Here is an 11,707-nt window from a genome sequence, read left to right as displayed (position 1 = left end):
TTTGGCAAAAGCGGGTGGAGTTTGCAAATTACTTGGTTTGTGTCACTGTTGTACTTATATACCAGACAATTTTAAAGAAGTTAGAGATCTGATTAATAATTTAACAAATAACAAAGAAGATTTAAAAGAACTAACTGAAACTACTATCTGGGAGAAAGCTGGCAAGAGAATTGCAACTGTGGGAAATTGGTTTGGCAACTTGGGAAAATGAATTATATTAAAAATAGTCAAATGGTTTTCAATAATTGTGTTTTGTTTAATTGGAATTTGGGGATCATATAAATTATTTAAATTGATGTAAAGGAAAAGGTTCTAAAAGAATCAGAAGAGACTTGGGGGGTTATTCCAACTTTGGAGGAGGTGTTAAAAGTGACGGATATACCACCAGCCGTATTACGAGTTCCATAGGATATAATGGACTCGTAATACGGCTGGTGGTAAATCCGTCACTTTTCCGTCACTTTTGGGACGGATTAACACCTCCTCCAAAGTTGGAATAACCCCCTTGATGTTCAAATGGATATATTTTATGGGGAAAGTAAGGGGAAAAAGAAAATTCATGAAAAGGTGAAAAAACAATATTTTAAAATTGAAAAAAAAAAAAAAATGTATTTAGGATTTGTGTGGTGACATAATTAGTCATCAGAGGAAGGACTGCAGGAGCAGAGATTTTACTGATGAACTAATGTGTGATTTTTCTAATAAATGTTAACAAAACAGTTGACTTTTGTAAATGGCCACCATATCCATTTTGTATTCTACTTAGGCTAACTTTAGCTTATAATGGAATTGTTTTTTCATTACCCAATGCTTACTCAAAAAGAGTGTGTTTAATAGTTTATAGAAGTGGAAACAGCTAGCCCTAGTGGACTTTTATGTTATACCTTACAAGGTGAGATTTATTAGGTCATTGCTAGAGTTTGACTGTCCTATTGTTTTGGAAAATGTTACTAACATGTGTTTTTTCCTCGAGGATGGAAGTAGATGCAACATTACAAGATGTTTCTTCCTAAACATGGAGATTTGTCGTGATGAAACAATGGATCCACAGACGAGACAGAAGAGAAGAAGAAATTGTTATAAATTATGTTTAGTTAATAATTTAGTCAATGAGACATTGACAAATCAGAACTTAGAGTACTATTAATATGTAACCTTTAGTTATCTAACACTAGTTGTATTGGTTGAAAGTATAACACCCCATGTCCTGACCAATCATGGGCTTTGTGAGAATTAATTTAACGTTCTGTCACTTATTCTTTGGGTCAGATTTTCAGAGAGTCAGATTTAGTTCAGATATTTTCAGATGTCAGATATTTTCAGAAGTATAGCGAGAGACTTGTAGTTTTACAGATTTGGGGGATTTACAGATCGTTCCTACTGATGGTGTCCTCTTGCTAAAGTGATTCCTGTTGTTATTCATTGACCTTATGGGTAAAGTATAATGTAAATTGTTACGTGTCTTTTGTTTTGCAGGTACCAGCTGCAACTAATGACTTAACTGCTGCATAATAGTATTATTTTTTATAGAACCCGACTTAGTATGTTTCCTAAAATTGTGTTTCTAAAACTTTTACATGAAGCCCAACATGTTAATGCTAATTAGATGTTAATGAGGGAGTCTACCTCTACATGCTCATGATTCGTGTTGACGTTCTTTGATCTATTGCTTCAATGTATATTATCACACTGGAGCAAATCTTGGTGCTACTAGGTTGTGTCATAATTCTTGAGTTAATTTGTTTACTTGCTTTGATTAAACTCAGATATATAAGGCGTTCTAACCAGCCATTGATGACTTATTATATGTATCATTTGTATTTGAGAATTATTTTCGTGACTTTAGCATTGTTAATATAGGGAAATACATTTACAAATCTTAATAAACTGGTGTGGACATTTGCAGTGTAATCAGATTGTCAATTTCTTGTTTATTGATGCTTATTGTGATGATTATGACATATACTATTGACATCCTCTATAATCAATGTTGTGTCGGTCCATCTGCCTAAGGCGTGAATCCACTATTTGGTCTGAGATAATAGCTAAGATTTCTTAGCGCTGCAGCAAAATCACCAGCTTCCTTCCCTTTATTTGTGAAATTGGAACAAATTCTTATTCCCGCTCTGTGACCACTGAACAAAACGGGAACGACTCTGGAACACTGATGTTCAGGAGAGCCATAATGACCAAATTGCCTCAATGGACCACCACCAGATCCAAAACTGAAAGGCAAGACATGTACAACCGACTTGAGTCGTAAGCAGAAAAAGAAGGCCCATGCTGACAAAAGGAGGCATGCAAGGAACATTGCTTTCAAGCAAGGAGAACCTGTGCTTGTTTGTCAACCAAGATGATGCAAATCTGATGTCCCTTTTGATGCCAAGCCATTTCAAGTTGAAACCAGCAAAGGGCATATCATAACTGGCCAACGTCCCGGAACCTCTATCACGCGTGATTCCTTGCACTTCAAACAGGAGACTCAACGCTTATTGCTCTTAATGTTAATGTAGAGACCTGATCGGAGAAAACTTGTGGTGAATCCCAGATCGCCATTCATCCTACTTCACCAAAGCAGATAATGGACACTCTGAATATTGAAGCCCAGTTTCCTAAGACACAATCCGGACGAGTTATAAAAGCACTAAGAATACTCATTGAAGAATTATAATGTGTATGTGTTGTAAAAAAAAAATGAAATTTTTTATTAAACAGAGAGGGAGATGTTGTGTCTTGCGAGTATGAATGATGGAACCCTTTTTGATACTGAAGGATTCCGTAGCATGGTGACATAAGTGTTAGAACATGCTGCAGTGAATGCAAGTTTATAATGTTGAGCTTGTGGTTACATGCTGAAGAATAAAGATGTGTAACAAATACCACCGGGGGTTGCGTTCTCATTGGGGATACCCAGGCTGGGTAGGACATTACAGTCACTCAGTCTCAATATTGTTTTTCTTTTGCCTTCTAAGTCGACTAATTGCGTGTATGGAAGGACGTGGAGCTTAGGTTGCACAAAGTATCACATTTGTCTTATTTATAATGAGGCTCTCTATCCCTCTTTCAAATCGTTGTTGTTAAATAGTAACCAATTGTCTGTGCGAGTGGATCAGAATTAGCACTGGACAGCTCCTGTTTTGAAGGTAAAATGAAAAGCGTGATAAAAGCTCGGAGGGGTTATTTCTTGAAGCAACGATGTTTTGGATTGGTAAGCATCTGATTGTAAGTAATGAGAATAATGCGTGATTGCCGTGACTGCGGCCATCCTGCGGACAAGGGTGTTTTCGTGTAAGCAATAAACACAGAGAAGGGAAGCACAAGGACCTAAACCGGGACCTCGCAAACCGTGTCACCCTGGCAACAGGGGCGCTACCGGTTGCCCTTATAAATGCCGCGAGCTTCAACAGCGGTCCGTGTCTCGCACATCGCACGGTGCTGTAAGCGTGAGGACCCCGTTATGTCCGATAAACGTTGAGGACTACGGCTATGCCCCCCTGTGCAGCACACAGGGAGGGAAAGCATGTTGGGGTCGTCAGAGGAGCGTAGCAGAGACGAAATGAGCGGAGCCCGCGCGCTCCTGGACGCAATGTCAAACGATCAGCTGCACCTAGCGCGCTTTCTGCTGGACGCGCAGGACGGGCGACTGGTGGACGTCGGGGCAGGACAGGGGGCGCCCGCGCCGCTCACCTCGGCAGCGCTGTTGCCAGAGCCCGCGGCACGTGCGCGCTTCCTGCAGCTGCTTCTAGAGCGCGGAGCAGCGGTGGATGCGCGCGACGCCTGGGGCCGCACGGCGCTCAGCCACGCCTGCGAGCGCGGCTACCTGGACGCCGTGCGCCGCCTGGTGCAAGCCGGCGCCGACCCCGAGCTGGCGGACGCCTGGGGGAACACCGCGCTGCAATACGCTGCCGTGGCCGGCCACGCGCCTGTCGCAGCCTTTCTGGTACGCGCTTTTAAGCGGCTTGGCGGGCTGGATGTACACCGGGCCAATCGTGCGGGCAACTCTGCGCTGGGCCTAGCGCGGGCCCTGGGCTACGAGGAGTGCGTGAGGGCGCTCACCGGACTCAGGGCCGGGGCCGAGGAGGAGTGGGTCGGCAGGGAGCGCCCGCGAGAGGAAGGTACTCACTCCGGCAGAGCTCCTCGCCGCTCTCTCCTGCCACACCTCCCATCCATGCACTCTATCGAGGAGGAGGACCCGGGTACCTATAGTCTTGCCAGCCCGAAACCACCACGCACCCGCTCCTGGAGCCTACAGTACGGAAGCACCGCCACCCACTTACCTCCTCTGCCCGGACTCTCCCCTCAACCCAGCTCACCTGGAACAGGCCGGGACCTCCCAGCGTTGCCAGGCCACCTGAGCGTCCTGCTCACCCCGCTGCCCCCGACCTCCCCCAGAGCTCCTGGCTGCGCCCAACGTGGCTTCAATGCCACCTACTACCAGAAGAGAAGTAGCCTGCCTTCCGCCTGCCTGCTGAGCCTTACCTGCGACGGCTGTCCAGGTCCCTCCGGAGGGCCGCCGCCCCCCACTGCGCCTCAGCCCCCTGGCGCCTTGAGCTCCCTGGGCAACAAGCTATTCCGTCGCTTTACCTTCCCGGAGTTCAGGAAGCCAGGCCGGCAGCCTCCAGGGAGCAGCGGACAGCCTGGCCATCCCCCGGAGTCCGGGCAGAGGGGCATGGCCCGCTCCGACACCTTCCCCCTCAGCAGGGACCACCCGCAGGTAGCTAGCAAGCCCAGCATCGACAGCATCAGCGCAGTACAGTGCGAGTTCGACTTCTCCAGTCAGTCCTGAGGAAGAGGCAGTCGAGATGCGGGACTGGTGCAGGCCCAGGAGGAACTCTCCATCCAGCAGAGCTGCTGCCAGGGCTCCTTCCTGAAGAAATAACTCCAGGTCATGTTTGCAAACCCTAAAAATGACAGGTGTGCCACTATATTGTGCTCACAAACAGTACAAGAGCACCATGAAGCGCTATTTTAAAAAAAAAAGTCATACGGAGCTAAGTTTTTGTTCACGCGTTTTAGTGCACTTCATTGTTCGGCAACTGCGCTCTTTACACCTGTGCACTTGAAGGATCTTGGACCTCCGGCTCACTCGTATTTCTAACTGTACTTATGTACCTTCACCAGTCCAGATGTTAAAACATGTCTATAGTGTCTTGACTTGAGTATTGTGCCTGTATTCGTGATTCACAAAACCACCCTGATCCGACACAGCCTTTTCTCCTGTATTCAGATACCAGCATTTGTATGCTTTCTTAAGTGGCGCATTTTTTTCTAACACTACATTCGATTCATCGGAGGAACGACAGCTGAACCCGACATTCTACAAATTACAATAACATTATATTAATAGAATGTACTGACACAACGCACTTTAGAAAAGTTTATTTTTGTGATGCATTAGTGTGTTATTTTGTGTGCGCAAAAAACATAAATCTGTTTTTATATGTAAAGTAAGAATTCCTATTTTTTGTAATGTTGACTCATCAGTAGTTTTATATATGAAACAATACTTCTCAATGTACTTATAATTGGTTTTCATAGTAGAAGATGAAAGAATGTGATTTGTTGGCCTTATTTTAAAACAGTTACTTGACCTTCGTGATGATCACTATATAGGAGAACATTAAATAAGTGCAATTATATTTTCTAATTGTAAACTGCTATTATCGTGCAATAAAATTGTCTCATTTTCCATATGGGTAACTCAGCATAGTGTATTCAAATGTAATTTACGCTTACTATGGTCAACTTCATTTTTTTGTTGTAGTGATGCTTAGTCGTTAGTTAAAGAAGTTAATTAAATGAAAGTGTGCCCTGCCAAAATACAATCAGAATGTCCTTCATCTGGACCGTTCGTGTAGAAGAATACCCTGAATTTAAATCGATGGAGATCTAAGACTTGTGTAGTCTTGACTGATCCAGTGTTGTAGCCTTAACTATGCATTGTACATCTTTGTTTTTCGCCGTTGTCAAGGAGTTAACCTTTTTTGTTACTATTTGGTGTAAACCGTTGAACATTGACAGTATGCGCGAAGAACAAAGCACAGCTAATTCTTAAACCACAGTAAAGCTGAATGTTAACACCCCTGAGAGTTTTGAATTTTATCTGAAGTCTGGAAGTACCTGGGGATTCAAATTCTACTTCAACTGTTTATGATATTGGGCCCTAAATGAATGACCTCTCTGCCTCTACTGGCGGCTTTTGGCGTGGTCAAGCTGATCCTAGGCTCAGGCCGCTAGGGACGGAAAGAACTGTCTGCATGAAGGTCCTGCAAACACCAAGGTCCCTACCTTGGCTCCAGTGATCCGGTTTAAGCACATTTAAGTGTTAATAATGTGCTGCAGTCCCTGATTTTAGCTCCCTATTGGTCCCCTACCTTGACCTCTCATCCCCCGCCCCCACACATCAACTCTCCCTCACCCCCTGAACAAAAAACTTGCAACTAAGTTTTAGGTGATTCAGGAAGGTGTGGAGATGTGTGTTCATAGGCAAGTCGCTACCTTGATGTAGCCAGCCAGGAACTGGCCAGTGAAAAGCAGCAGCAGCCTCTCATTTTATTCACCAGCAGTGTGGGCAACACATTTCTTTCCGCCCACGGTGGTACTGGGGCAAGAGCCGGCTCTGTATGCAGGGTAGAAAGCACCCGTTATAGTGTTCAGAAGCCTTAGCTGAGACCTTTAAAACCTCCCATTCCGCATACATGCATTTCCTTGGATTCAGTGGTTAAATCTGGGAAAGCAACGAAGTATTTCATCCCGTGGAAGCGCTAAGAACAATTGTCATTTCAGTTGAATAGGTATAAAGCGTATCATCACTAAAAGCGTTTTATTTTAGTGCCGTTGTTACAAGTCTGCACAGAGTTAAGCGCGTCAGTGCCTTGAAAAGGGTGGCGTGGCTATGTAGTAAGGACCTCAGACAGAAAGTAGTCCCGGAGGTTTTTAATATGACCTCGTCTGACCTTAGAGACGTGATACAAGGGTTTTAATTGTTTGCCTTTGGCTATATTTAATTTCCCAGGCACACTTGAAAGACTTTTATCTGGTTGAGATAGAGATGTTTAAAGTGAAAGTGATTCGTATCGTGACACTAGCTGTACCATTGCTTCTATGGAGATTTATCCACAGATTTAGCACGCAACCGTTTGTCTTGATAATGGTGTGACAAACCAACTTTAAATAATCTGCCACTTATGCCTTGTTGCCCTTCAAGTATACTGTCACGGGCTTTAGAATGCATTGACATCCTTGAAATACTCAAAGGTAGTGCTTACACGTCACCGCATCGCGATCCTCTGTCATGTCTTCCTGTCTCTCTCTCTCTCTCTCTCTAAAACGACCCCGGAAGTACTTGGGCAGTGATGTTCATTTGCGTAATATACCTTGTCCGTCAAGCAGCGTTTCTTTATGAATGGCAAATATTTATTTTTTCTACAATCAACAGTCCCAAGTACAGGCTGAGCACATAAACATAATCGATTTTATGGAGGTGTTATCTCATGACGTTGCCCAGCTAATACTGATTTTGCTAATCTGATTATATCACTTGTACTTTTGCGAAATATACAGTGCCCAATATTTGCGTTTCGTTAACTGCTTGAAGTACCGAAGTAGTACCAGCAGAGAATTATATTCTTCTCTTTGGAATGTCCAAGCCTTGTAGAATGCGAAGATTTTTTGATTACAATTGTTTCTATGCTGAAGGCAGACCCAGCAATGTGGTAGAAAGGATGCTACGGGCCTTAATGCAGCCCGCACTACTGTTTTCGTAGAAAAGACATCCAGACATTGGGGGTGTTGTGGGCCTCCACGCCCTATGGCCCCATTTCCTCTGCACCTGCTACATTCATGATGTCCATGCACTTGAGCATCACGTCCCAAGAGAACACGGCCACGTTTCTGTCACAGAACCGTGCATTTTTATGTGGTGTCTAGTGTAGTAGGGCGTAAAGGTCAATCAGAGGTGGTATGTAGACACGATTACGAAAAACGAGTACGCAATTATCGTGTATCATACGGTATATTCTGTAGAACCAGATGCAACAATGCAATGAACACATGCCTAGCCCTGTTGTGGTTCTCCTGACTAGTAATTCAGCAATGCGTATTGGTACACATCAACTTCGATATTGGGCTATATGTAGCTAAAGGGACCAGCGTTCGAACTAAGATAGATTTAGTTTATTACCTTTTACATGTTGTGAAACACGTTTCTTCCTTGCAGACATTTGATAGTGCTCATGCTTGGTAGGTATTCTTTCGAGTTGACTAGAACTCACAGGCATTTTCAATTCGTTAGGAACATTGACTGTGATGGTGGCTGGCAACACAAACCTGTTTGCATAGGCTGTAAACCTCCCGTGGTATTAAAAAATTCTGATAGTTTCCATGGAAATGTTTCTCCAGAATCTTAATTGGAACAGGGAGTAGGGTAATGGTGCAACAGTAAGGTAGTCTTTTTCACCTACCCGAAAGGACAGATTCTCAAAGAATTAAATTGTAAATAACAGAGAGAGAGGAGTAGATGGAGTAAATTCCGAATTAAAGAATGCACGCGGGACTAACTTCAGGATGGTATTGTGATTTGATGGAACACACCAGTGCTTAATGCTTTAATGAACAAACATTCCCAATTTTGTAGGCAAATGGATGGCCTGACCATCTTTAGTAACACAAGTCCAGAAATGTGGATGGTTTAGTGGCGCCACAGTGAAATTCAAAGGTACAGGACCTCACCATGCACGAAGTCTGGTAAGAAATCACAACTCATGAAAAACAGTAATACTTGTCTTGCTGCTGCTGGAATTGACTTAAGAGTTTACAATGTTGAACATTTGTTTAAATGCTGTGCTGGTGGAATTTTCTTTTTAAATAAGTGACCTGTACTTCCTGGATTAGATTTTTTATAGCAGCAAACAGCTATTGAGTACTTCTGTTTTTTCCATCTCCGATTAACCAGTCTCCCCAATTTGTTCTAATGTTTTGCCCTCCCCCTTGACTTCGGTCAATTCTAAGCTTAAACTCATTTTGCCCCTTGTTCTTTGTAGTCCAAACCCCAACCCCCATTGGGCAAATGTGTTGTAAATTTGAGCCAGCCTGTACAGGAGCAGGTATTCTGGTAACAGTTCATAGTGCAAACAGGCAGTACTGAGAGGTACATGTGGGATGTGCTCAAATCCTATACCAAAGTGCTATGATAATCTACTTTAATAAAGAGCTTCTGCTTGCTGTACCTGGCCCAGGAACTTTGAATATGTGGTAAATGAAGACAAAACAGCCGACTAATTACTCTACTCAGGTTTTTATTTATCATCTTTGTTATCATTTGACCTTGATAAAGAAGGGGTTCATATCGACTTTGCTTTTTAGAGGGAGATAGTCTACAGAAACAAGTTTTAGTTAAGATATCACAGGTATCCAGGTGACAAAACATTATCGTGCACCCAGGGAAAACTCTTGTCACTTGTATACATAGTCCTATCTAATGATGTCAATCTAGCCCCAGCTCACTATGAACAGGTGCTGAGATAGCTGCCTGCTTGCTCATCTGCCCATATTTGACTCAGTCACCTTCATCCTCTCATATGGTTTCATTGTGGGTACTGTGAGAAAGTGTATTATTAGTGGGGTTGGACAGTAGTCCGGCAAAAGTAACACTCCCACTGCTAGTATTAGGTCCAATAAAGGTTTCAGAAATGTAAACCTGAGCTCAGCCCCTAATACCTCTTGACGCAAAGCAGACAGGCTTAACCTAAGAACAGGTTTAAAGCATTTTGAAAGTGGCAAAATAGCAAGAAGTCAAAAGCGCAACACAATAAAAATCCCACTCCAATTCATACAAATAGAGAATAATAATATGTCACCAAACAACAAAAATAAAAAACGGGAAACCAAAGATTATTTTTTAGAAACATTTTAAATAAAAATAGGTAGCACCAAAAGTGTAAAGTGCAAACTGCGGTCATCTGAGTGCACTTGACTGGGACACCAATCTCAGTGGACCGTGGGTCAGATACAGAAACCAGGTTCAACCTGGTCAGACGTTATCTTCTGACTTAGTCTCTGATGAGGGTCCGGTGAAGCTATTGATGTTTGGTGACAAAGCTCCAAGTGGGAGAAATTCAAAATTCACACCCCAGGAAGGTCCTTCGCCGATCGGATGGTTTTGGCACCTTCACCCATTGAAGACTTCCGCTTTCAGACATCGTCAGTTTTTTTAGCTCCAACTTCTCCAGCAGGCAAGGCTGCAATCTGTTGCCAAAGAGGGCTCCACGAGGCCTGATTCCATCCTGGTGAAATGGATTTGCTGCTGAGGAAAAGCTCAAAGTGGGAGCAACCTGAATCTTTGGCCACGCAGCAAGACACCTTGGTTGGATTAACATGGCAGGTTTGTCCCAGTCCCCTAAAGGTCCTTTGGGACAAAAAGTTTCTAATTACCAGGTTGCTCATGATGTTAGGAGGAGCACACTTTAACACAGCCATCGGTCTCAAGGGCGGCACTTGGGAGTAAAAACTCACTTCAGCTGAGGCCACCAGCAGGGCCCAGGGAAAATCCAATTGCAACTGGTCAGCTTCAGAAAAAAAGGACTTTGAGCAGCTTGTTTTGTCCCTGCAACCTAACAGGAAGTCAGCCAACTGAACGTTGGAGTCCACTTCTTTGTCCTGTGTTCTGAAGAGTATGCCAAGTGGTGCCACTTTATGCCTGCCACTAGCGTGTGGCTTGGGGTGAATCCAGGCCTGTGTCTAATCAATAGGGAGAAAGTCCCCAGGGTGTATTCTGTTTATGTTTGCAGCAGTTTATTTGTGCTGCTGCTGCTACTGGATCTCCTCCTGTGCCTACTCCCTGCCCTCTTCCAACTCAGCAATACAACAAAATCCTTTCTGGTCAAAGGTTGTCTGCGCCAGTAAGTACTCAAACTCAGTACATTTTTGGACCCTAATCAATAAATCAATGAAAGAGCAGAGGGGGACAAGGCAGTGCCAACATCTGGGAAGGAGAGTGGGCATCATTTCTGGGTAGCCACTTTTCTGCAAGCAAGCTGGAAGAACATTTTCTGTATAAGGAAGGACAGAGTACCGCCGTAGTCTCAACCAAGTACCTCTCCCCAACTTCAGAGTCTCTGCATTCTCAGTCTGGAGCCGTGTCTCCCCTTTTGCACCGACTTCAGCACATTGTATCCAAGGCAAAACGAGACAAGGCACCAGTCCACAATGGCCTCCCGCAAGTGCTGTTTAAGCAGGATACAACTTTTTGGGCTGATCGGCTTACAAATCTCATTGGCTACTGGATGAAGTGTTCTAGAATCCTTGAGTCATGGCGTGGTGCCATAATCCATCCACTGTACAAAGGTGGTTCAAGGTCGGATTCAGGCAACTACAGGCTAATAGCACTACTTGATAATGAGGCTAAATACTGTGCTAGTCTCCTGTTAGAGGTCATGAGCTGAAGGGTTTAATTCCAATATGTCAAAGGGGGATTGTTGCTGAATCTATACACTGACCAACTTAATGTCTCTCTCTCTTTTGATGGATAAGGTAGTGTCATTATGCTCTGTGCTGCACTGCTGTTTTGTGGATTTCAAGGCAGTGTTTGTTCACGTTCCCAGGGGGATGTTGTGGGCTAAATTACAAAAATTAGGAATATCACCTGTGCTTTTGGTGGCAATAATCAAGTTGCATGCTGACTCTTGGGACAGCATTAAATTGGGAGGCG

The 11,707-nt window shown here is 43.9% G+C and overlaps 1 protein-coding gene across 1 annotated transcript; it reads left to right on the top strand.

Annotated features, from left to right (window-relative positions):
- The first annotated feature begins 2,043 nt into the window (after window positions 1–2,043).
- LOC138295689 (ankyrin repeat domain-containing protein 63-like) lies at window positions 2,044–6,096 on the top strand. The gene has a single exon (XM_069234139.1). The coding sequence runs from the start codon at window positions 3,521–3,523 to the stop codon at window positions 4,784–4,786; it is 1,266 nt and encodes a 421-aa protein (XP_069090240.1). The 5' UTR covers window positions 2,044–3,520; the 3' UTR covers window positions 4,787–6,096.
- The last annotated feature ends 5,611 nt before the right edge of the window (window positions 6,097–11,707 follow it).

This window comes from Pleurodeles waltl, chromosome 5 (genome assembly GCF_031143425.1).
Source record: "Pleurodeles waltl isolate 20211129_DDA chromosome 5, aPleWal1.hap1.20221129, whole genome shotgun sequence".
In the NCBI taxonomy this organism is placed as follows: Eukaryota; Metazoa; Chordata; class Amphibia; order Caudata; family Salamandridae; genus Pleurodeles; species Pleurodeles waltl.
Note: the sequence above shows the minus strand (reverse complement) of the source record. Positions and strands in the feature narration are given on the sequence as shown.